The sequence below is a fragment of the Lepidochelys olivacea genome (genome assembly GCF_965140295.1).
Source record: "Lepidochelys olivacea isolate rLepOli2 genome assembly, chromosome: 7".
Taxonomy (NCBI): domain Eukaryota; kingdom Metazoa; phylum Chordata; order Testudines; family Cheloniidae; genus Lepidochelys; species Lepidochelys olivacea.
The window spans coordinates 59,057,562-59,084,408 of record NC_140417.1 but is presented as its reverse complement, the minus strand read 5'-3'; the positions used below and the strand labels follow the sequence as shown (position 1 = coordinate 59,084,408).

The 26,847-nt window shown below is 43.5% G+C and overlaps 1 protein-coding gene across 1 annotated transcript in view; it reads right to left on the bottom strand.

Annotated features, from left to right (window-relative positions):
• The window catches only part of WDFY4 (WDFY family member 4), a 236,835-nt gene that overhangs the window by 194,944 nt on the left and 15,044 nt on the right, over positions 1-26,847 (bottom strand). The window contains exons 3-11 of the mRNA XM_084634805.1: positions 19,054-19,168; positions 18,298-18,401; positions 16,338-16,481; positions 13,612-13,801; positions 12,223-12,412; positions 8,469-8,629; positions 6,354-6,806; positions 3,946-4,050; positions 301-491 (exon numbers count right to left, since the gene is read on the bottom strand). Of these exons, the coding sequence (XP_084490931.1) occupies positions 301-491; positions 3,946-4,050; positions 6,354-6,806; positions 8,469-8,629; positions 12,223-12,412; positions 13,612-13,801; positions 16,338-16,481; positions 18,298-18,401; positions 19,054-19,168 (1,653 nt within the window). The remainder of the gene's footprint in view (positions 1-300; positions 492-3,945; positions 4,051-6,353; positions 6,807-8,468; positions 8,630-12,222; positions 12,413-13,611; positions 13,802-16,337; positions 16,482-18,297; positions 18,402-19,053; positions 19,169-26,847) is intronic.

Genomic DNA, 26,847 nt, shown 5'->3' with positions numbered 1-26,847 from the left:
ACAGACTAACACGGCTGCTACTCTGAAACCTGTCAGTACGTACACTGCAATTCTGTAGCTGTTATTTCTCTATTATCCATCTATTTTAACTCTCTAAAGCATTTTTCAAGACATTGTGGAATGGCTGTTCACACACCAATGATTAAAACACTCAGTAACTAGCACCCAAACAACCTTAACTCTGCCCCTGAATTTGACTTCACCTTCTTGCTGGTAATTAGGCTGGGAGCCACCAGCCATCTAAAAAACCAGGCACATTCAGAGCAGATAACAAAGCAAACAGGAAGTAATGTTAATCACCTTCAGCAGGTCCAGTTTCAGGTACAGCTCCCCTTGAGTGGAAGAGCAGAGGGCCCCAATAATTATGCTCATGTACTCTTCGGTGTTGATGACAGACAGCTGCTCCAAGATGCAGAGGGTGTCACTTCGGTAGCATTCATCATCCAGAAATATCTTGATGTATGGTACCATCCCATAATCTTTTATAACAACTGGGAATCAATCAGATGCCATTTGTTAGTTAAACCATGCTCAGTTATATGGGCACCAATTGATGTCCAATCACAATATGGTTTTGAACACAAAGGCAAATTTTCCATGTCAACTGCGCACTATCACAAGGCTCCAATTGCACACACCTAGGGTGTGTGTAAAAGTATCCAGTTTGTGTGCACAAATCAGTTACTAGTGACAGCACACAACTGGTCTAGTATCTAAGTGGATATGTAGATAACTGGTAACAGGTACCATGCAAGAAAATCCAATAGAAGGGACTGCTGTGTTATTTTCCTTAGTCTACAACCAAGTCATTATATAAATCATCCCAGGGTATCACTACAGAGTAGGTGACTAGGGACAAACTAGGGATTATTGGGGGAGGGGCTCACTAATTGTAAAGATATGAATGTTTTTAAAATAGTTCCTTCTTGGCATCTAGTGAATAGAGCACTAGACTAGGACTCAGGAGACCTGGGTTCTATTCCTGACTCAGAGACTGGGTGACTTTAGGCACGTCACTTCATCTCTCTGTGCTTCAGTTTCTCCTCCCATCCTTTGGCTGTCTTGCCTATTTAGACCAAGATCTTACAGGCAGGGCCTGCTGCTCAGTGTTTGTACAGTACCTAGCACAATGGGGCACAGATCTCAGCTGGGGCATGCAAGCACTACAGTAATACAATTAAACATGTTGTAATAATGTCTGAACTATTAAGAGAAACTTAATGAAATGAAAGGAAATGAACCTTGAAAAGAAAAGGAAATGAACCTTAAAAATGAAGAGGAAGTTTTCCTCTTGGCCTAGTGGATTATGGGGGTTTTCATGCTGCTGCTCTGAAGCATGTAATAAAATTTAACATCCTTGGGAGGGGGAATACCAAAGAAGCCCCCACCACAGTAGCATTTAAAAAGGGGAACTATACAAAAATGAGGAAGCTGGTTAAAGGAAAATTAAAAGGAACAGTCACAAGAATGAAATGTTGGCTAGCTGAATGGAAACTTTTTAAAAACTCTGTCATAGAGGTTCAAATTAAATGTACACCCCAAATTAAAAAAAAATAGTAAGAGGACAAAAAAAATGCCAGCATGGCAAGACTGCAGAGTAAAAGAGGTGGTCAGAGGCAAAAAGGCATCCTTTAAAAATTGGAAGTCAAATCCCACTGAGGAAAACAAAGGAGCATAAACTCTGGGAAGTCAAGTGTGAAAGTACAATCAGGCAGGTCAAAAAAAGAATTCGAAAAGCAACTAGCAAAAGACACAATAACTAAACAGCAAAAAAAATAATAATAAGTACATCAGAATCAGGAAGACTGCCAAACAATCTGTGGGGCCACTGGAGGCTCGAGGTGCTAAAGGAGCACTGAAGGAAGACAAGGCCATTGTGGAGAAGCTAAATGAATTGTTTGTGTCCGTCTTCACTGCAGAGGGTGTGAGGGAGGTTCCCATACCTGACCCATTCCCTTTAGGTGACATATCTGAGGAACTGTCCCAGATTGAGGTGTCAGAAGAGGAGGTTTTAACAAATTGATAAGCTAAACAGTCGTGAGTCACCGGGACCAGATGGTATTCACCCAAGAGTTCTGAAGGAACTCATATGTAAAATTACAGAATTACTAACTGGTATATAACATAGCACTTAAATCATTGTCTGTACCAGATTACTGGAGGATAACTATTGTAATGTGGATTTTTTTTTAAAAGGCACCAGAGGCGATTCTGGCAATTACAGGCCAGTTAGCCTAATTTCAGTACCAGACAAACTGGTTGAAACTATAGTAAAGAACAGATTTATCAGATGCATAGATGAACGCAATTTGTTGGGGAAGAGTCAACACGACTTTTGTAAAGGAAAACCATGCCTCACCAATCTATTAGAATCCTTTGTGAGGGTCAACAAACATGTGAACAAGGGTGATCCAGTGGGCATAGTGTACTGGGACTTTCAGACATCCTTTGATAAGATCCCTCACCAAAGGCTCTTAAACCAAGTAAGCAGCCATGGGATTAGAGGGAAGGTCCTCTCATAAATCAGTAACTGGTTAAAAGACAGGAAATAAACGGCAAGAATAAATGGACAGTTTTCACAGTGCAGACGTAGATACAAGGGTCTCCCAAGAATACGTACTGGCACCAGTGCGGTTCAACATATTCATAAATGATCTGGAAAAATGGGTAAACAGTGATGTGGCAAAGTTTGCAGATGATACAAAATTACTCAAGATAATTTAAGTCCAAAGCAGACTGTGAAGAGTGATAAAGTAATCTCACAAAACTGGATGACTAGGCAACAAAATAGCAGATGAAATTCAATGTTGATAAATTCCAAGTAGTACACATTAGAAAACATAATCCCAATTATACATACAAAACGATGAGGTCTAAATTAGCTTTTACCACTCAAGAAAGAGATCTTGGAGTCATTGTGGATAGTTCTCTGAAAACATCTGTTCAGCATGCAGTGGCAGTCAAAAAAACTAACAGAATTTTAAGAACCATTAGGAAAGGAAAAGATAATAAGACAGTAAATATCATAATGCCACTATATAAATCCATGGTGTACCCACACCTTGAACACCGAGCACAGTTCTAGTCTCTCTATCTCAAAAAAGATACATTGGAATTGGAAAAAGTATAGGGAAAGGGAAAAAAAATGATTAGCAGTTTGGAACAGCTTCCATATGAGGAAAGAGAAATAAGACTGGGACTTTTCAGCTTGAAAAAGAGACAACTAAGAGGGAGGTATGATAGAGGTCTATAAAATCATGACTGGTATAGAGAAATTGAATAAGGAAGTGTTATTTATTCCTTCATGTAACACAAGGACCAGGAGTCACCCAATGAAATTAATAGGCAGCAGGTTTAAAACAAACAAAAGGAAGTCCTTCTTCACACAACGCACAGTCAACCTCTGGGACTTGTTGTCAGGGGATGTTGTGAAGGCCAAAAGTATAATAAGGTTGAAAAAAGAATTTGATAAGTTCATGGAGGATAGGTCCATCAATGGCTATTAGCCAAGATGGTCAGGGATGCTACCCCATGCTCTGAGTGTCCCTAAGTCTCTGATTGCCAGATGCTGGGACTGGACAACAGAAGATGGATCACTCAATAACTGCAGTGTTCTCTTAATTCCCTCTGAAGCATTTTACATTGGCCACTGTCAGAAGGCAGGATACTGGGCTAGATGGACCATTGGTCTGATCCAGTATGGCCGTTCTTATGTTCTTACGCATTAGGTATTGGCCACAGCTGGAGGACGGGAGCCAGAGTAGATGGATCAATGGCCTGATGCAATATGGCCATTGCTACATTCCTGGCTGTCCAACATGATTTCTGAATAAAACATACAAACAGAAGAAGGGAGTCGGATGCTTACTCTGCTGTACCCAGGCCATCTAATACCAAGTATCACAAAGGCGATGCTGTGACAGTTGAATCATCACCTTCTCTTACCAGCATTCCTCACAGATCCCAGGACAAGGGCAGCAACCATCTTCAGCATCACACAGGTTAGCTCTTGCTCAGTGCCTTGCTCCAGACAGGGTGCTTGGGTCCCGGCTGCATATTCAAAACAAAGAGAGTTCCCCCAAAATATCCCACAAGACACCTGGTTACTGGTAACTAGAATTCCTCGCAGCACAAGTGCTCAGCAAATACAACTCCCTTGAATGCTGGCACAGTCTACATGAAACCTACAGCACCTGATAAAATACTGAAAGAGAGGAAGGATGGTCCAATAGTTAGGGGCTAATCTGGAACTCTGGAGACCTGGGTTCAATACCTTTGCTTTGCTACAGACTTCCTGTGTGACCTTGGCCAAGTCACTTAGTCTCTCTGCACCTCAGTTCCCCATCTGTATAATGTAAATAATAGCTCTGCTCTACCACACAGGGGTGCTGTGAGGAAAATACAGTAAAGACTGTGAGGTGCTCAGACAGTATGGTAAAGGGACCTATGATAGATATGTCCATATTGTCTTTTCAGCTGGCAGAATAATCAGAACCTCCTTCCATTCCCAGACAAGACTCTTCATTAAGGCTCATTGATTGAGCACATGTCAGTGACATAAGGATGAAAATACATTAAAGAATATAGTAGTGACCAAAAACCAAATTGTTACCAACCCAGGAAATTCAAAATTAAGGTGATACTTAAAAGGAGGCCAAACACTTTAAAGTCTGAAAACGCACCATGAAAGCACCCAAACCACCTCTGCCCCTGTAGTGAAACCAGCTTCCAACCTTCCTGTCAGTGTTTCTTTTGTACCTAGAGCCTGTTTCCCACGAGGACAACTAAGTGTTTCCAGGATCAAATCCCTACATTGTCAGATGTGTTGGTTTTTTTTAGGAGTTCATACACTATGGCAAAGGACATAGATTCATAGATTCATAGATATTTAGGTCAGAAGGGACCATCTTACATGTCTAAAAACCAACATACTAATGCAATGACCACGCTGCCATGTTCTCATTTGCCCTTTATTATCTTTGTTTATAGACTAGAAATCAGCCAAGAAAATTGACATAACTGAATGGCATTCAGGCAAAGATAGGAGAGAGACTCACAAGCTCACTCATAACCATAACTCCTAACCAGGATGTGAGTTTTCAGGAGCCATGATCTCTTTCCTTGGAAATCTATATCTAAGTAATCTGTTTCATGTATTATGACATAGTATTGAAAGTGGGCCTGCAAACTCCCCGTCCCAAGCGGGTTCAAAATCTGAATCCATCACTTGACAGAATCTTTAGCCCTGATAATTAGAGAAGACCAGCTCAAATCCCACATCCAAATGACCCCATCTTTGGGGCGTTGGAAGTCCAGATCTCAACCCCAGTGTTACATCTGGTGCCCTGCTCTGATTTGTATGTGCTTTGTGTGCATTCCTTGTTTTCTGCCTGCGACAGTAACAATTAGAGCTGTGGCCTCTCATTAAGGATACCTTACTTTTGCAGTGCCAGGCACGGGGTGACTGGCCCTTTAAATGAAGACGGTCTGGCTCCCCTGTCTAGAACAGATGCGCCCAGTTTGGCCAATTAAGAGGGACTATAAAAGCACCTGAGGCTATAAAAAGCCAGGCTGTCGATAAGGAAGGGGGAGCAGGAACAGCAGTAAGTTTCCTTGGAGAGGCTGCCACAGTCCCTTGGAAGGAGGGGCAGTGAGGAACAGGGCCTCTGGGGGAGAGCCCTGGGAGGCAGTGCTCAGTCAATAGCGTACTGCAGTGAGCCCGAAGCAGGAAGGACTGAGCGAAGGGTAGGGGAAAGCCCCCAGGGAGCCAAGGACATGCTCTCCTTGTTTTCCTCTCTGTTTGGAAGATAAAACTGGGCCTGGGAAGAGACTCTGGGAGTGGCTGTGGGTGCTCCGGGGACCTTGCAGCGCCCTCGATGAGACAACCTAAGCCTGATTTTCAGAGGGGCTGAATGCTACAGCACCCAGTGACTTTAACTGGAAACAAGAATAGTCAGCACCTGTGAAAGTCAAGCCCAGGCTCTCAAGTTGGGCTCCCCAGGAACCCATTGGGCTCCCAAGGAACACAAACTGAAACGCTAATTTTGGTAACTTGGGCCCCCTTTTTAATGGCTGCCACTGGAGACGAAACTGCTGAGAGGTTAAGTCCTGTGTTTGATGCATAGCCCATAAGCTGGGTCATATGATGCGTGGAACTGGAGAGAGTCGGATTTCAGGAGAAAACTAGTTTGGTGTGGCATCAGCAGCTCAGGAATTTAAGCCAGGGCCAGGCAGCTTCCATACAAACTCTAGCACCTTGGCATGTAACACTGGCCTCTCTACATGCTCAGTGTAGATCTCTTTCCTACAACTCTGCCTGCCCAACCATTCATTGCCAATGAAACAAGCTGTACCTGTCTTCCTCAAGATCTTGGCTTGCTTCCTCAGCTGAGTCAGCAGCTGGCCCAAGAGCCCCGAGTCTCTAAATATGTCAGTGAAGAGCAAGTCCCTCTTGGTGATGCTGTGAAGACACCGCAGAGCAGCTATGGTGCAGAACGGCACCAAGTTCTCCTTTATCAAACACTCAACCTTCTTCAGGATTTCATGGGGGATGTAGGACAGTTCTAGCACCACTGATTCCACCAGCTGGAAGAACTGTATCTGAACCAGGTGCGGTTTGAGGGGGATAATGTCAGTGAACTGGGAGATGGGCTGTAGCGTCCATTCCAAGAGGAAGAAGTTCATTGTGTCCCAGGCCCACATGGTTTTTATAGCCAGTAAGATTCTCCTACAGAGGTGCAGGTCACTGGTTTTCTGGAAGATGGACTGCAACACCTGAAAAGCTTGGAGGTTTTTCACTGTCATTCCTGAGAAACAGAAATCAATCCAGATCATTTTAACCACGCTTATCTCAGGCCCAATACAGATGCCCTATCTGCACCATTAAGGCATATCTAAGAGCACAAGTCAGACACAGATCCAATCTCAGCAAGTATCGGCGCATAGGGGAACAGGCGAATAGTGGGAACACCCCTCTCCTGATCCTCCTCAGGACCCAGAACTGTGCAGGGGTGACCCTCATCATAACTTTATGCAGTGCCCCAACTCCCCTGAGCCATGTGGGCTTGGAGAAGAAAAGTTTCCAGGGAGGAGCCAGCCCCAGGGGCCAGAGAAGCTGAAGCTGGCAGGGGCAGACACAAGAGCACGCAGTGGGTACCACAGGAAGGACTGGCAGGCACGGCAGATGCCATGAGCGTGTTTTCTACAGGTCTGACTCCAGATATTCTCTGTCCCATGCTGACTTGCTGTTTGCTCCTGGCCCCTCTTGCCTTCTAATGCCCAGTCTCTGCACCTCAGCCTCACTCCACCTGCCCTCCATAGCCTCTTTCCCTTGCCCTGTCCCACTCCCGCCCTCTCCTGGTCTCTCGGCTTAGCTAGTCGCCTTCCAACCAAATCCCACTCCACAAAATTTAAACAAAAACAAAAATAGTGATGCTAGCATGGTGCTGGGAAACCATCCCACTGATCCCTCTGTAGGTTCTACCCCTTCCTCCACGCTGGGCCTATCTTGTCTATTTAGACTGTAAGCTGTTCAGATCAGGGACTTTGTGGGTGGTACAATTGTGGGTGGTCCACAGACAGTACCAAATTACTAATCAGAACAGGTAAAAAACTGCATTTAGAGACAATAGAAATGTTTTGAATGTTCTTACAATGTCAGCATTTTTTTATGAAAAATTGTTGGTTTGCTAAGTTTTCATCAAATTTTCCATGTATCCTTTAGGCCCCCCCCCCCATCTTGCAAACACTTACACATCTGCATAAGTCCCCACTGCCTTAGAAATAAGAAAGTTTTCAAAAGTGATTTTTTTTAAACAGTCCCACTATGTGACGATGGTGATAGAATAATCTGGGTTTTTTTTACATTTCTCATTGTAAAATGAGAATTTTTTTTTAATATAAGCACAGTTCATGTTTTTTTGAAAAGAAATACTATAAATGAGTTTGAACATTTATATGATATTTTGTCCATTTTCCAGCCAGCTGTACTGACCATGTTATCCATGCCAGGTGGGTTATGACACCTCTCCATTGCAGCTAGCAGTGTGAACGGCAGCTTGTGTAGATGTACCCACACTAGCTGTACTCTAGTTAGCTTGCTAAAAATAAAAGTGAGGATGCAGTGCCCGGGTCTCAGCATTGGCTGCACAAGCATGTACATACCCCAGCAGCGACAGGCGGGCCTGTGCAACCCACACTGAATCCCACAGTTCTCAGTTCTATTTTTAGCAAACTAGCTGCCGTTAAACCAGACATGAGCTGCCATTCATACCCCAGGTCACAATGTCGATGTAACCTTAGTTAACTTTGGAATTTCCTGATTTGCATGTTTAAATTCTCCACCTTAGCACTGCAGGTGCACACATGCGATCATGTACATTTTCTTCTCTATCATGCACATGCTGTGCATAATGATTGCTTTTCCCATGCTAAGCCCACAGTAATATTTGTACGTGTATATACAGTACCAGAGGATTGTGTCTGTTCAAAATCAAAGTGCGGTAGCTGAGGATGTGTAACGTTGCCAGAAACTTTCAGTTCAGTTTTCCCACAGACTGTGAGGCAAGTCAGTATATCCAGCACCTCTTCGACATGGTGGTCTCCTTCACTGTGCGGAGATCCCTCCCATCTAAAAACAAAGAACGGGGTAGTCATATGCTTGTGGCTCAGTAATATTTAAAATAACCGGTCCTTTCACTAACACATTCTACAGGGACTTCAGATACTGAAGTAACAATTTCTCACTTTTCTCCCTCCCCCAGATCCCTCCACCACAGTAATCTGTTATGCTTTCTGTTACACTGATTGGACGACTGATTGAACTGAATTGCTCTCCAGACAATCTTACAGTCTGACTAACTCCAAAGTTGGATTGGGGAAGAACTAAAAAACTGAACCAGATAATTAAAGGGCTGAGGTCAATAAATGACTACAAAAGAGGAAAGAAACTAGCCAATGTTGAAATTAAGTCCCATTACATGTACCAGTAGAAGTGCGATCCACAGCGCCAGCTGGAAAAAGGGAAATTTTTCGTAAAATATATATCCCGATTTTTTGGGTCAAAATTAACAAATTTATAATTTAAAAAAATCAAAATTTAGAATATTTCAGGCAGCTCTAGAGATCCAACCCAGAATGCTAGCCCTGTACTTAAAAATAAAATAAAAAAAGAAACACAATTAGCAAATATATAACATATATAATTCTTTAGTTTCTACAAAACTGCCTGAGATTTACAGACCCATGGGCCCACTAGAAGGGGAAGACATTGTTTAATCTCAGATGTGTGCTATCCATATGGTATTAGACACATGGATAATGCATTGAAGTCTCTGTTAAGCCATAGGCTGGTTCCAAACATCTCCCAGATTTGCAGTAGCTTAGATCAAAGGGAGAAAGAGCAAGTGGTGAAAAGCAGTCAGCCATGTATCGTGTTGTTACGTCCAGTGCTCTTACGATTGAGACTAATGCAATCTTTCTCCTCAAACCTATTTGTGTGCAGGTGTATGCCAGAACAAGCTATCATTAGGAATTAAAAAAGCCTCAGGGAATAAAAGACCATCTTTTCCCCCTCTAGGGTTTCCAATGGGGGTGATGGGGAGCTGGTTGTGACACTGGCAGGCCAGGTGGCAGCTCTTGCCAAAGCTGAACACATTAGCTCAGAACAGACAAACTCATAGCTGGAGACCAGACCAGGTTACTTATGTATTAGTGTTGTGCAAAATAGGTATTGGTTTTATAAGAATGTATTTAGTGTTTAGGCTGTAAGTGGCTGAACGTATTTATCTTCTTTGTAATGTTTGTATGCCATTCTGTAAGGAAATATGTACGTTTTGCTTTATAACTTTGAAAATGTTTGCTCTAAATTTGTGAACTGAGATGGGAAGAGTGTTTTCCCCCTGCCTGTCCAAAAGAACTATCAAAATCAAACAGGTTATCAAGGAAAATCGCAATACAAAGGCTGGCAGCTGTGGTGGAAACTACGTTGGATGGTACAGTCTGGAGGGACCCTCTTAACTTGAGGACGTAACTGTGGGAACAAGACTGCTCAGTGTTTTTGGGGAAACTGGTTCATGGTTATTCCACTGGCTATTGATGTAGTAAACTCAGGGCCTTAATGAAGAAGGCAATAATGGTGGAAACAGCAGACAAAACTGCTTTGTGTTTTGACCCAAGATCAGAGGTGGGCAAATGATGGATTTTTCTGATTTTGTGGAAATTCTGAAGCAATTTATTTTTTTGAGTAATATCCACGGAGCCCATTTAAAAAAAAAATTGTTTCAGGTTGAAAGCAGTTACTGTTTCTACTCTGAGCAGAAACATTTCTTTCAACCTGAAACAAAAACACTTGGTATCAATTTTGAGCCTTTAAAAAAAAAATTTAAATTCTACAAAAAGAGAAAAATTTAAAAGAAAAATTCATCTTGAACTGAAAAATCAAAATGTATCATAAATGTTGATGACATTTTTATTTTTTTCAGAATTTTTTTAAAAATGTTTTATCCTCACTGAAACAATTTGGCAAAATCAACATTTTGTGAACTGTTTTAGTGTTGCCAAATCTGCATTTTTCACCAAAAAAAGTTTTGGTCAAAAAATTTTGCCCACTCTACCCAGGGTAACCCGTGGGTTGTGTCCAGGTGTGAGCATATTAATCCTAGACATGCCCATTGGATTTACCTTTTTACTTAGAGATCTGCTCCATCAGGTGAAATGCTTCCTCTGGATAAAGACTTCACGACCAGGGGAGCCTTTCTGAGCAAAGTGGGTCTGGTTGAGGTCTCTCCTGATATTATCCGTATCCTAGTGTTTGATTAACAAAACCTGGCCTGTGTCTCAATTTAGGTAATTCCCTAACCTACCTCTAGATTAACTTCTTCAATTGGCACTTCCCCTTGTGGTTTCAATGGGAGAAGTTTTCAGAGTAGCAGCCATTTTAGTCTGTATTCGCAAAAAGAAAAGGAGTACTTGTGGCACCTTAGAGACTAACAAATATATTTGAGCATAAGCTTTCATGAGCTACAGCTCTCTTCATTGGATGCATTCAGTGGAAAATACAGTGGGGAGATTTTATATACACAGAGAACATGAAACAATGGGTGTTACCATACACACTGTAACGAGAGTGATCACTTAAGGTGAGCTATTACCAGCAGGAGAGCAGGGGGGCGAGGTGGGGTGAAGAAAACCTTTTGTAGTGATAATCAAGGTGGGTCATTTCCAGCAGTTCATAAGAACGTCTGAGGAACAGTGGGGGGTGGCGGGGGGATAAACATGGGGAAATAGTTTTACTTTGTGTAATGACCCATCCACTCCCAGTCTCTTTTCAAGCCTAAGTTAATTGTATCCAGTTTGCAAATTAATTCCAATTCAGCAGTCTCTCCTTGGAGTCTGCTTTTGAATTTTTTTTTTTTGTTGAAGAATTGCCACTTTTAGGTCTGTAATCGAGTGACCAGAGAGATTGAAGTGTTCTCCAACTGATTTTTGAATGTTATAATTCTTGACGTCTGATTTGTGTCCATTTATTTTTTTACATAGACACTGTCCAGTTTGACCAATGCACATGGCAGAGGGGCATTGCTGGCACACGATGGCATATATCACATTGGTAGATGTGCAGGTAAACGAGCCTCTGATAGTGTGGCTGATGTGATTAGGCCCTATGATGGTGTCCCCTGAATAGATATGTGGACACAGTTGGCAACGGGCTTTGTTGCAAGGATAGGTTCCTGGGTTAGTGGTTCTGTTGTGTGGTGTGTGGTTGCTGGTGAGTATTTGCTTCAGGTTGGGGGGCTGTCTGTAGGCAAGGACTGGCCTGTCTCCCAAGATCTGTGAGAGTGATGGGTTGTCCTTCAGGATAGGTTGTAAATCCTTGATAATGCGTTGGAGAGGTTTTAGTTGGGGGCTGAAGGTGATGGCTAGTGGCGTTCTGTTATTTTCTTTGTTGGACCTGTCCTGTAGTAGGTGACTTCCAGGTACTCTTCCTGGAGAAGTTACGCTGTGGTTCTGCTCTTTAAACAGCATTGCGGTGTTGTTAGTGGTTTGCTAAATGTGACCCTTTGTTATCAGCAGCTTAGTGCTTCATCTGCCCACTATGTTACCTGCATCTTTCTAAAATGCAATTGAAATTTTAAAACAAGCCATCATCACCTCTGAAAATTATATCTAATTACACCCATGCTTTATCATCCCCTAGAAACCCAGTGAAAACTCCATACTCACCTAAGTAAAATTTTTACCAGGAGCTGGTATCCATCATTATTTTCAAACTCCAAAAGCAAAGCTGAGGAGATAGGATAGGAATCCTTCACAAAACATAGGATGATGCTAACTGCCTCACACATGTCAGAAGCCGGCAAGGTGTCAGCCAACTTGAATAGATTCTGAATGGCTATCTTAATGCAGTCCGCAGCTGTGAATAAATGAGGGCACATGTTTAGTACTGACAGCCTGATGTTACAAACAACTGCAAAATCACAGACAAAATGCAACAACATGCTTGAAATTACATTTCCCAATCAAACAGGGCAGTTAATTCCTCTTCTGGCTGGAGAAGAGATTTGGGGGAAGTGGGGGGGGGGGGGCAGAATACAGGAATACACTGCTAGCTTTAGTAACTAGACTAAAAAAATTTAAAAAACCCAAAAACTTTCATTCCTCAACTCCCATTACATTTCTGTGTTTGACCCACAGAAACACAAGCAGCTTCATGAATATAAATCTGCCCCCAATTAAATCTGCATACTGTGAGTCCAGCCCTTTTAATACATGGTAAGTAAGTGGATGATGGACAATTAAATTATCTTGTATTAAGATCATCACATATACTCAGATAGAGATTAATAGTTTTGCACAATGAGGAGGAGGATACGTTTTGTTCTGAAGCTACCATTGGTGACTGGTCTTTTCCATTTAGTCTAGTAGCCCACCTTCCAAGTGTGATCATGCTGGCAATTCTTAGACAACTCACCTGCTGTCAGGACTACCTCTTACTACACAAGGACCTGATCTTACAAGTAGTGTGAATGAAGAAACCATGTTTGGGCACTTTTGCATAAAAAATAAAACACATTTACACCCTATGAGGAGGTTCTGATGGCAGGATGTTGATTATAAATTATCTGGATTGTTTTTTCTATTGCAGGGTGGAGCTAAGTAATCTTTGCATTTTTTTAAAAGATGAAAACACTCCTAATCTAATGGAAAATTCCCTCTAGGAAGAAGCCAAACTATCACTGGCAACCAGTCAGGATTCTCCAATGCACTAAGCGCTGCAGCTGACAAAATGTCAGCAAGGTGCCATGCAAATATCAGGAGAGCAATACTTAGAATGCTGGGGAACCCCAGAGATGCCAATTGGCTCTGGGTCATGTGACGTGTAACTCTTTAATGTATCTCTTGGCTTGGGTACCTTTGGTGGAAGTGGGACAGGACATGACATGCTGCTGCCTGTAACTTTCTGTTCTATGCATAAATAAAGGACTTTGGTTCCCACCAGCACTAAATTGAGCTCTAGTCCAGAAGTTCATGGAGGTACGTAGAAATGAAACCTAGCCAAGTGTGATTTTTCTTAGAGGAATTCATTCCACAGGTGCTCAGGAAAAACCAAACCTTGTAAGTACATGACGGCAGTTTTGGTCTGGGCCTTTGAAATTGTTCGAAGCACACGGCCTGTGGGTGCTTTCCATGAAAGGTTGCACTGGTCCCAGAGGGAGGCCATTGCTATAATTAGAGACTGAAGCTCGGCAGCTGACAGAAGTTCCTCTAAACCTTGTTCCTCCCTGTACAAGTTGAGCATTGTCTGGAAAAGAAAATTGGTTGCAATGCAAATTAAATGCAGAATTTTGGGAAGCATATAAGGGCTCCAAGGCTTGAATATATTGGGTCAAATCTGACCCTATATTAGTGGATGCAGTTCTACTGAAAACAAAAACAGCTGAATACTTTATGCTGTGTAACTAGTTACTGCTATGGCCCCTATTACCATAATATCAGAGCCTCTCCCAAGTATCTAACCATCAGAACAAGAAGATCTGTCTTCATTCCCAGCCTGCAGATGTAACATGATTAGTTTATAGTTCAGGTGTGTAGGGGGCCATGCAGGTGTAAAAATTGGAGGGAAAGATAAATTGATGGAATGAGATTTTCATTCTCTTCTGTAACTGGCCACTTCCAGGGTCATTCTTATCTCTTGCAGCAGGGAGTTCCACAGCTTGGTCCCAGCTCCAGTGGAAGGTCAGTCTCCCACTATCACTGGTCTCTGCTAATTGGTTGACAATGTCATTGTTCTGGTGGAACTCTCATAGGACCTCATGGCTGGAAGCAGAAGTGATCCTTTAAGAAATGTCTTCTGCCCAGTAGAACGTCTCCTTAGTTTTAATATGTAAATCTTTCCTGCACCTACACAATCCCTCGTTGCACCTTCAAATACCTAAGAATAGTGATCCCTGCCTTAATCACATTTAGTAAGGATCTCTGGCCCCATACTTAATACAGGATAGATGGCATCTTTCTACCTTCTCCCTGCCCTTGCTTGTAGCTTATATGCAGCTCACTGCTCGTTGTAAGCCAAGCACATAGCACGCCAAAGGCAGACACATAATAAATATCATGTATTACATTACAGGAGGTCCAAGGTACAGACCTGGTCTCCTCCCATTAGCTTCCATGGGAATTAAGGCCATTTGGCATTTTGCAGAACTAGGCCCTATTTTGTGGGCTGGTCAGAAGATACCACTCAGACCTCCTCGCAATTGTCAGCATCGTCACGTGCTTTACTGTCACTTAGATTTCTAAACAGTATCTGAGATTTTCAAAGCAAACATTTACCTTCAATGGGGGCTGTGTGTTTATGTTGGCATTGGAAATCTCAGCCAATACACGTAAGGGGAAAATCAGCTCGGTAATTCAGTGTAACACAAAACTCTGGGCTAGCCTGTGCCAGCAACATACTACAGATACAATGAAGTACCACTCCAGAGGGAGCCTTTGGATTTCTCTTCTGGCCCATTGAGAAATTTTACTGCTCACACCCTTTAATCTCTCATGAAGGAGGGGTCCAAACTGTACTTATGGAAAATCCCTATTGAACTTGACAGTGATTAAATCAATAGGGCTCCATGGATATTACTCAAACTCTATAGAATCTGACAGACAGTGAGATCCTTTCTCTAGAGCTGTTAAGACAACATACAGAATGCCAGAGAACAATAGCCCCTTGTTCTAGAATTCTATAGGGTGGCTTAAAAATTCTATGGAAAGTTACCATTCTCTATTAAGTCCCATGGTCTTTTTCAAAAGGACTGAATAGGCTGTTCAGGAATCCTTGCTTCTTCCCTATACTCTCTTTCACCACCTTAGTGAGCTCAGGCAATTAATGATTCCTGGAGGTGTGATTTCCAGTCCTGGACTCCCACCAGATCAAAGCTACTCACATGCTACTCAATAGCTGTTAGATTTCATCCCCCCCTCAAATGTCTAGAATATGCTTCCCATGGGTTTCATGGTACAGCCATGCAGCCTTCTGAGTTCTGGGACAGCCAACAGTACACTTACATCACTGCAGACAAAGGCAAACCTAAACGAGACTAAAACAGTGCCCTTTTTCAGGAAATGAGAGACAAGATGGGTGAGGTAATGTCTGTTATTGGACCAATTTCTTTTGGTGGATGAGACAAGGACAATCTCTAGTAGCTCAAAAGCTTGTCTCTGTCTCTTCCGCCAACAGAAGTTGGTCCAATTAAAGATATTACTTCACCCACCTTGTCTCTCTCATTTCCTAGGATCACCACAGCTACAACAACTCTGCAAACATTTTTTTTTTTTTAGGAAACTCATGCAACTTAACAAGCAGGCTCTGACACAGAGCTGCTCAGAACTTTTCATGCAGCACATTTCCCAAGGAGAAATGTGGCTTCAGCCAAAGCAATGTTTTTCCCAGGAATGGGTCAATTCTGATGAAAAACTTTGGATTTTCCTATGGGAAATGTCAGCATGAAGACTCGTTTTGAGCTGATACGTAGGAACACATTTTTGTTTCAACTTAAAAATGTCACATGCCTTTTAAAAAACAAAACAAACTGACATTTTAAGTCAAAATGTTGATTCAAAAGAAAAATGTTCGTTTCCAGCTGGTTCAAAACATAGGAAAACTGAAACTTTTGGACAGAAAAGTTTCAAGCTAGTATTGGAAAGAACAGCACAATCCAAGCACATCCGGCTTAGCATGATAAACTGATTCGAACTCCATCCCAAAGTCTGAGTGAGCACCAGCATCCATTCCTCTTCCAGGGTCCCTGAGCACTCAAAACCAAGGAGCACTAGAGGGGATCCCTTACCTGAACAAACATCTCCTGAACTTGCTCGTCCTCCTCCCTTGTCTCTCCATCACTGGCTTTCCCCAAAGGAAAGGTGAAGAAAAGGTACAGGCACTGCATCAGAGCGACCGGGAGGCCGGATTTGATGATGTTCCACAGCGTTCCCTGAATCCAGAAAACAACGTCACATACAATGACTATTCTACTTCTCCCTGAGTATCTATCCATTTACCCTGCGGCCTTGGGACTCCTGCATCCTATCCCTACTGTCACTCGAAAGTCCTAGACAGTGTGCAGCATAGTGATAAGGTCATGTAGCTGGGCAGTACCTGGTAGGGGGCAGCAGGCATCCTTACAGGACCTCCTACAGCCCACGTTCTGTGTTTATGGCTGCTCCGAGCCGAGATACCAGTGGTTCTCAAACTTTTGTACTGGTGACCCTTTTCACATAGCAAGCATCAGAGTGCGACCCCCCTTATAAATTAAAAACATTTTAAAAATATATTTAACACCATGATAAATGCTGAAGGCAAAGCGGAGTTTGGGGTGGAGGCTGACAGCTTGTGACCCCCCATGTAATAACCTCACGACCTCCTGAGGGGTCCCGACCCCCCGTTTGAGAACCCCTACTATACAGACACCTGAAATGTCCTGCACTAGGAAGTCTGTAGTGGAGTCATGCCAGGGATCCAACCATCAGTCTGACAGGCAGCTCATATCAATGTCTGCCTCATCTTTAGCCACTGGGAACAGACTATAGCAACTGAGATCTGTGATGCTAAGCTGGGAGCAGCATGTATGCAGTTTAGCAGAGGGCTGTGATAACTGCATGTTTGCAGTCTGCTGAGTCATTGCACCTACATTTTAGGAAGAGCATGATTAAAAAAGTAAGAGGCAACCTTTCCAAGAGACTTGACTTTTCTGGCACTAATGAATTAATTTCCTCCCTTCTCCAACAAGGCCTTGTACTAACTAATCAACCGCAGGAATGAGGACGTAACAGTGAGGCTGCTTCGGCTTACAGGGAAGTGATCAGAAACAAGCTAAATAGAGGAGGGGGTGGGTAGTGTACAAAGCTTAGAGACATCTTGTGCTAGATGAAATATCAAACTTTTAAACTCTATGAAGAGCACAAATCGCACCACAGCTATCACACTGTGCCTCTACCAATAAATCAGCCAAAAGGGCCTCTCTCAGTTACGTAGATAATGTTCTTTAATGGCTGTGTGTACGATTTAGTGTCATATATTTGGATGAAAAGAAACCTGTCTGTGCTGCATGGACATCAACTGTCACCTGGCTCTTTTCATAGGAAACAGGGTTTGCAATGTTTCAGAGTGGCAGCCGTGTTAGTCTGTATCCGCAAAAAGGAAAAGGAGGACTTGTGGCACCTCAGTGACTAACACATTTATTTGAGCATAAGCTTGCGTGAGCTACAGCTCACTTCATCGGATGCAATGGAACCCTGGGCCAGATTTTCTCCCTCCCCTGTTGTTGTGCAGTGCTGCTGCTGCTGCCATCCTCCACTCCAGAGGTGGCTGCATTCCAGTGCTGCTGTATGTAGACAGCTTGCAAAGTGCTTTAGGATTCTTCAGGGTGAAAGGGTGCAGATTCCAAGCATGTCAGCAGCAGATCACTAGTGCCCTGCTCAGGTCTCCCCTAGGTGTATAGCTTGGAATAATAAAGCAGGAATGAAGCCGATTCAGGGGAACTGAGCAAAAACAGCTGCCTGGCAGGCAAAGTGGGGCAGAACTCCCCTGTCTTCGCTGAAGGCCAGTTTGTAACCCACACTGGGCATCTTATCTTTGATTTTATGCTTGGAATAACGTTTTGATATAAACTCTGACATTAATGCTCAAGGATAAAGCCTTGGAGACAATACTCACTTACTGAAAACTGGGGGTTTTGTTATTGGAGCGGCTGCCTCACTCCTCTAGCTCCCAGGCCTTTACAGGGAGAAGGTGCTTTTGCTTTCTCTTACCGAGTCAATCTGTGAGAGGAGGTACACCGATCTCAGAAGCACGCAGCCATCTTCCTCTTCCCCTTTCAGCTGCAGCAACTGCGCCACGGCCAGCCGAGCATCCTCTATCATAACAGTAGACTTCAGTTCCATTAAGGAAGCTGACAGCATTGTACTTAGCAACTCTTAGTGCACTGGGTGAAACTAGCAAAGCTACATTAACTAAGGGCCTAACCCAAAGCCCACTGATGTCAGTGGAAGGACTTTAATAGGCTTTGGATGGGGCACCAAGTGAGCAGTTAGGTAATGCCAATTAGTTGGTTGGTGGAGTTTACAAACTCCCCTGGCAATGCCAACGTAGTTCATAAGCTCTGCCAGCCAAATAGTTCAAGGAATGTACAATGGTCACCGGGAAAGCAATGCAAGGCTCATGATCTTTTGTTTTTATTTTTAAGAAAGAACAAACATTTAAGAAATAAAATGTGAAGAGTTATTACAATGGTCCCCAGGTAGATCAAAAACCAGGGAATGCAGATGGTTCAAAGCAAGTTAACTTGGCACAGCTGGAGCCAGGGCCACAGCTGGTGTAACTCTGCGATGCTCCATTGAAGTCAATGCCAGTTTAAACCAGCTGAAGATCCGGCTTAGTATTTTCTATTGTTGTTTCCCAGCCCTTCCTAAATCCATAGCATAATACATTACAGATGATGGTTAAATTTGGACCACAAAACACACAGAATTGAGCACATCCCAGGCCATGTGCCCTCTGGCTATTACCTGCAGGTTTGCCGTTTAGCTTCTTCTTGATTTCTTTGGTCAGAAGTTTGGAAACCTCACTTGCTAAAAACTGAACGTTGGGGAAAGAGACTATCCCGCCAGACTCTTCCCAGGCCTGAAATACAGAAAATGGGAGCAACTGTTTAGGTGTTGCTGATGCAGGATGTCTGTGTGGCTGGAGAAGCACTTGAGCCCAGTGGGCAGAGCTGAAATTGGCCAAACCAAAGGTTTTTAGCCAATCCTACCAAGATAATTCCTCAAGCAACATTTGCCAGACTCAAACTGCAGGAGTCTGAAGTTAGAAACAAGGTCCAAGAAGATACTTTGAATAATGTAAGGAACCGGTGGTCGTGTGCATACACCACTGCTCCCTACCAGGTAGAACTGGAATTGCTTAACTATGTCTCATAGGTCCTATACTGCTCACTGCCAATGGTATCTGTAATTGTGTTGAGTAGCACCCAAACGCACTAGCCATTTTCCAAACACATAAGACACATTCCCTGCCCTGGGGAGCTTACATTTAGAACTGTTTGAAAAATTTTGAACAAAACATTTTCCTATTGGAAAATGGGATTTCAGTTAAGTCTTCCAAAAGAAGAGAGAGAGATTTTGGTGGAATTTTCCATCGAGAAAATCTAAATAAAACCGTTTTGGTCCGTCAAAGTCCTAGGCACCGTGTCAACTCAGGCACAAACAAACCACAGAGGGATCCAGGACTACAACTCCCATGAGGCACAGCAGCAGGGCAGATTGACTCAGAGATAATGTTCACCCAAAAGAAAATGTTTCAGGTTGGCAGACTGAAATGTTTTGAGTCAAGAACATCAACATTTTGTTTGGATTGAATCAGCAAAACTCAACATTTCCAGATCAAAAATTTTTTGGAAAGTTTCAACATTTCAACCCTGTCCCAATTTGGGATGAAAACAAATGCTGAAATATCAGAATTTCCTGCAGGATGGAAATGCCGTTTTTCAACCAGCTCTACTTACAGTCTACAAGGAAACAAAACAAAGGGTGGGGAAAGGGACAGGACAACCATTCTCCTCTGGCTCATTAGGTAATAGACTGTGCTTTTGGACTGGGAGCTTGAGTTCCATGTCCCTTATGTCTATGAAGTTCAGAGGTCATAGTAGGCCAGCATAGCGGCCATTGAAATTCCTAGCTGGGTAGGGTTTAGCTACAATAATGTAAAACTAGAGGGGTACACACTTCAATACAGCTGAGCCATATGCCCTGCTGGGCCCTCACCCCCAGTGTGGACAGTTCCCTCACGCACCATTCTCGTCAGAAAATTTTACTGGAAGTCAGGCTTTTCCAGTTTTCCCAATTCTCACCAAAATCAATAGGGTTCTTCCCACTGATGCCTAGAACTTACCACTTCACACTGGAACCCGTGCAGGATATCATCAAACAAACTACAACCCATAGTCAATGGGGACCCCATTCTGAAAGCAATCTTTCCTGAACCCCCTCTTCTGGCCTTCAAACAACCCCCCAACCTCAGCAAGCTCCTCATCAGAAGCAAGCTCCCCACACAACAACTCACAGCAGCACCAGAATCTGCCAGAACAACAGATGCAAAACCTGCAGACTTAGCTCTAGTGCTACAATGACGAACATCAACCATAACATGCCTTTCAAGAGATCCATGGGTCCTACACATGCATGTGGCGTACCTCATCCAGTGCACTAAATGCCCCAACAACAACGATGTGGGTGAAACCAGACAATCACGATGTTCTCGAATGAACTCACACAGGGAAGAGACAAAACCACCACATCACCTGTGGGTGAACAATTACTACCGCATCATTCAAAACCTTGTTTGCTTCAAGTTCTAGTTTTTTGAGTAGCCAGAGCCTCACAGTGTATCTTGCAATGTGTGGATTTAATGTAGGGAGCAATGCCGAGTACTTTCCCTATAAAGCCCTTTGTGGGACCCACCATCACAGCTCCACCATCAGTACACATGCCAATGCAATTAACCTTGACAGGCCATGTGCTCTGAAAAATTCATTCACAAGACTGAAGATGTCTTTTCCCATAGTTTGCCCGTCAATTCATTTGCAGAATGGCATATCTTTCAGAATTTCCTCCTCATAGCAATACCTAACACACGCAATGAACTGAGCCAAATTCCCAATATCAGTGCTCTCACCAAGTTGTTTGGCAAACTTTGTTTAACTCTAGTCAAAAGTTTCAATTTGATAGCTTCAGAAAGTTAATTGATCCACTAGCTCACTGTATCCCATAACTAAGGAATAGTTTCCAAAGTTTCACCATATTTATCTTCATGCACAATTTGACACATCTTTACCGCAGCTGGTAATACTAATACCTCACCAATGGTATGCAGCTTCATCCACTTAGCAATCAAATATGCTACTTCCAGGGATGCTTTCGGAGCTTTTAATGGCACACTCACTTGTTTTTTCATCATGTCTCTTTGACCGCTCAATAATTGAGCATGGCTTTTGAAAAAAATTATCTTATTTGCACGTTCAGAATGTTTCGTAATTGTAGGCGGGAGGATGTAAGCAGGGTATAAATGAATTCTCCCCTAACAGCTAGCTGGGAAAGGGAGAGACTTCAGGAGCAAACTGTATTTACATGAACCCACCTACTCTGCATAGATTTCCATCGGATGTCGCTCAAAGTGATCAAGTGGCTGGTGCTTGGTTACAAATCACTTTAATATTGAATGCAGGGGTAGTGAAATGCTGTTATCAATGTTGTTGTCTTTATTGTATGAATAAAGGGGAGCAGAACTGCGCTTAACCTGTCCCAAATGAGGGGGTCACCCTCATCTGAAAGGACCTCATTAAGCCAAGGGCTCGAATGCCAGAGCCATGTGAAAGTACAAGGGCTGGACAGAGATATCCCAACCAGGAGATGTGGACTCTCCTTAAGGGTCCCACATCTGGTTTAACCTGTTCCTCCCCATTGCTCAACAATCAATCTATATAGGCTCCATTAGGAGTCTTTTTGTTATTTTAAGTGCTTAAAAGAGTTAACAATCACTTGTAGTGGGACAGCATCTCTGCCCAGCCTCAGAGCTGAAAATCACTAAGAGCTGGGTGGAATTTCAAGGGTCTGACCTGCAGAGGTCACAGCAGAGGCGCAGGTGGCAGAAGGTGACCAGTGAGTGAAAAAGTGGCTAGCAGGGCAGCCAGCAAAGAGGAACCATAGCTGGCAGGGCAGCCATCTATAGCAAGTGCTCAGATAGCAGAGCAAGCACAGTGCCTTCTTCCCCAAGTGGGAGGTGAACGCATACAGCTGCACCTCTGAACTCTGGGTCCTCACTGACCAAGGACAACCACTGTGAGTGCGGTCTGGTGAGGGAGCAGAGAGGGGCACAGTAAAGGAACTTTTGGTTGTAAAACTCAAGAACATGAGGCAGAAGACACTGCCCCACACACACTGGAGTGGGTGTCCTGCTCACAGTTTTATGTTTATGAATCCTGCTTCTGGCATTTCCCCTAATTATGGTCTGGTGACTTCCCTTCTCCCATTAAAAGTTTCTTTTCTACATTCAGACTCTGTACTTGCGAGTGGGGAAGTATTTCCTCTCAGAGGAGCCCGGGGAGAGGTGTAATTTTCCCAGGTTACTGGGTGGGGGCTCGAGCCTGTTCTGTATTTTATTGTTGAAGAGGAATCCCTAGATATTGAACCCAGCCCTGGTTGCTGCCGGCTCCACCTGGCAGAAGCATTACAATCATAATGTATCATCTGTGCTTTGACAGTTTAATGCTGTCATTTGCTAATACCTCAAAACGCAAAACACATAGCTGTCATTGCTCATGCTTGACAAGAGTCCATGAGAATCCCAGTTTTATATATTTAATTTGATATTTTCTTAAGTTAAAACGTAAGGTTCTTTAATATAACTTTTCACAGCAGACTCACTAGCGCTAAGACTTGTTGAAGGTTCACATACACGTTCAGCTGCATTACCCTCCATATCAGTGGGTTGTTGGTTTTTTCTTTGTTTGTTTTTAACTTTTATTGGAGTAACGTTAGTATCTGATGAGGAATCAGAAACACTGCAACATTTACTATTACCATCCACAACCAACTTAACCATTTTGTTTGAAAAAGATCAAACTAACCTTTAGGAATACGTACATAAACCGTGCAGTCGAATACTGACTATCCCTAGAGTCTTTGCTTGGCACTTTTTATGGCACCAAAATCTGTGCATTGCTGTAGTGCCCTGTGTGGGAATACGTTTTAAATCCTGCTCCGCAAAGAACATTGCCCCGGCCAGCAGTCGCCGCTCTCCAGCCACCCGGTTCTGAAGGCCGTGCCGCCACCAGCAGCACTGCAGAAGTAAGGGTGGCAAGATGGCGCTAGTAAGTCTGCTGTGAAAAGTGATATTAACAATGTTTCTTTGTGCCCTCCCACAGAGAGCCTCTTGCGCCCCCCGTTTGCATACCACTGCCTTAGAATATGTGCTAACTACTTATGCTAAAACTATCTGTTCAATCTCGTACTTATCTGTGACACTCTGGGTACCTTTCCCACACCGGAAGAAGAGCCCCTGTGTAGCTCAAAAGCTTGTCTCTCTCACCAACAGCAGTTGGTCCAATAAAAGATATTACCTCACCCACCTTGTCTCTCTAGAATGTTCCCTGGAATTTTGGAACTGATCGGATGTGGTTTTCAAGAGAGTTATCACATTACAGACAGACAGAGAAATGCCACTGAGTTGAGCACAGGGCCTTATTTCACTCAGCTGACAAACTGATTCTTTGGTACAACTTAAATCTGACTAAAGGAAATATTTCAACACTTCAGAAATCAACTAATGACAACAGACACTCACAGCCCAGGGTCTGCAACCACTCCACAAAGCATGGCAAGCACCTCTGAGCCAGTGTATTCTCTCATATTTACAGATGCGGGGGTGGGCGAGGAAAAGACACACCACAGAGAATACATAACCTGCCCAAGGCTGGACAGTGAGTTAGTGGCACAGCTGGCAACAAAACCCAGAAGCCTTGATCTCCCATTCCCTGGTCTGGTTGTTAGATAGTGTGGCTTAGTGAACAGAGCACTGGAGTAGGACTCAGAAAACCTGGGTTCTATTTCCGGGCCTGCTGGGTCAGCACATTATAAGTTGTACTGACTTTGTACATCCTTGCTACAAATGAGCAGAGAGTGTGATTGCATTGTGCCCCTACCAATTCAATTTTTAACCCAATCAATAATATATATATAAAATGTGTGTGTGTATATAAGTGTCAAGCCAACTTAAAATAATGTTCTTGTAACTGAGAACCTGTGTTGTAGATATTTGGTCATATACTGCTTCACCACTGCCCTTGCATGTGACACAGGGGTTTGTAGTGGTGGGGATCATTCAGCTGGGCAAATGGAACTGCAAGAAATCCATGGGGGCCCTTACTGAGATCCAATGAAGTGAGCTGTAGCTCACGAAAGCTTATGCTCAAATAAATTGGTTAGTCTCTAAGGTGCCACAAGTACTCCTTTTCTTTTTGCGAATACAGACTAACACGGCTGCTACTCTGAAACCTGAGATGTAATGGTTGTCTCTATGCTGCGTACCGTTGCCACTTCAGGGTGAAACAGGAATAGATCTCCAATCTTCCTGCTCTGAAAGCACAAGCCCCTACCACTTAGGAGAAGACTCACTAGCCACTAGCAGAATAGGGCCCAGGACACAAAGCTGTGCAGTTCCATTTGGATCCAGCAATGGTACACCCACAGCTTCATCATAACACAGTACTAGTGCAAAAACCTTGCTGAAAGGCCACCATGCTCCCATTGTATACTCCAAGAGAGGAGTTGGATTCAATGGCTAAACATGGGCCACTCTCCCAACTCTGGATATTCTGTCTCCCCAGAACCAGGTGTCATGCCCAACTTGCTCCCAGACTTGAAGGTCAAACCGACTCCCCTCCTTTACTGGTAACTCATATAACAAACCTCAGCCTGAGCTCTCTCGCCAACCCAGAATATTCCTCAGGTTTCTTTCCTAGGACACCTCCCTGCCTCTGTGGCATCGGCCATGCCCAGCTCTCGGATCTTGCTAGCGCAAACAAGCTGCACCTGCCTCAGTGAATCAACAAAATGCACTCAGCGGTTTTACACAGGGTTCTAACTCTACTAACAAGGTAGTTCAACAGAGGAGCCTTGGTTTCCTATGCAAGATCATAGACCTTGTCACACTTCCATTGGGGAGGACTTAATGTTCCTCTGGAGCATCAGCTCCTGCCCAGTGCTGGATGGCAGGATAGGAGATCTTGGCTGGATCAAAGGCCAACCGTATAATAAATCAATAACTCCAATGCTCTCAATAGCATGAAGAGCCACAGGAGAAGCTGTGGGGGTCACGCTGCCCTGCCCTGGGTGTGAGTCACATGCACAATGTTTCCACTAACCCCGTCAGACCGTGGGCCCGGATGACTCATGGAGCCCTTGTGCTCCGCCTGTGAAGCAACCGTCCCCTCCTCCTGCCTACAGCCGCGGGAAACAGAACCAAAACTCTGCTTAAGTGCAAAGGTTCCAAACGTGTAATGGCCATGGAGTGATGCACAGAGGAAGGGAAAAGCAAAGAGGGGGAGGAAGGTACTGCAAAGGGCAGTCATCTTAATTAGAACGAGGAACTGGGGCTTACAAGCCCCCAGGCAACCTCCCGTGGCTGAAAATCTTACGACATACACAAACTGAGCTAGGATTTTCGTCCCCAAGTACAGGCCAGGGAGGGAGGGAGGATTTCACAAGAAAGGAGAAAAAGACCACGTGGTAAAAATCCTGATTCTCTTTAGAGTTAAAGGGCTCAATTCTCTGTGATGCAAATCTGCAGAGTTCTAGGTCATCTGGCCCAGAATGCTCACATTGTGCAAAGTTCTGCTGATTCATCCCAGGGAACTGGGAAAACTCTTCACTGAAAACACTATAATGAACCTATGGCCCAAGGAGTTCACGGCTCCCTTTCTGGATTGCAGCGTAGCCATTCAAGGTTCTTAGGAATTTAAAGTTCACTATCAGTGGGCAGTAGTGAGTTCTGGGAATCCACTTTCCACCAGCAGTCATACTAGGATGTGTGTGGAAAGCAAACGCACAAGGGGTGTGAATATGTCCAAGGAGACCTTGTTTATAAATGTGACTGTCTCTGCACTTCTGCGCGTGCATCATGGGGAAGAGAAACCCTTCCTCCTAGGTGTGCTAAAGATCATTTTTTTCTTCATAGTTGTCATAAATATAAAGGGAAGGGTAAACCCCTTTGAAATCCCTCCTGGCCAGGGGAAAGCTCCTCTCACCTGTAAAGGGTTAAGAAGCTAAAGATAACCTCGCTGGCACCTGACCAAAATGACCAATGAGGAGACAAGATACTTTCAAAAGCTGGGAGGAGGGAGAGAAACAAAGGGTCTGTGTCTGTCTATATGCTGGTCTTTACCGGGGATAGACCAGGAATGGAGTCTTAGAACTTTTAGTAAGTAATCTAGCTAGGTATGTGTTAGATTATGATTTCTTTAAATGGCTGAGAAAAGAATTGTGCTGAATAGAATAACTATTTCTGTCTGTGTATCTTTTTTGTAACTTAAGGTTTTGCCTAGAGGGGTTCTCTATGTTTTTTGAATCTAATTACCCTGTAAGATATCTACCATCCTGATTTTACAGGGGGGATTTCTTTATTTCTATTTACTTCTATTTTTATTAAAAGTCTTCTTGTAAGAAAACTGAATGCTTATTCATTGTTCTCAGATCCAAGGGTTTGGGTCTGTGGTCACCTATGCAAATTGGTGAGGCTTTTTATCCAAC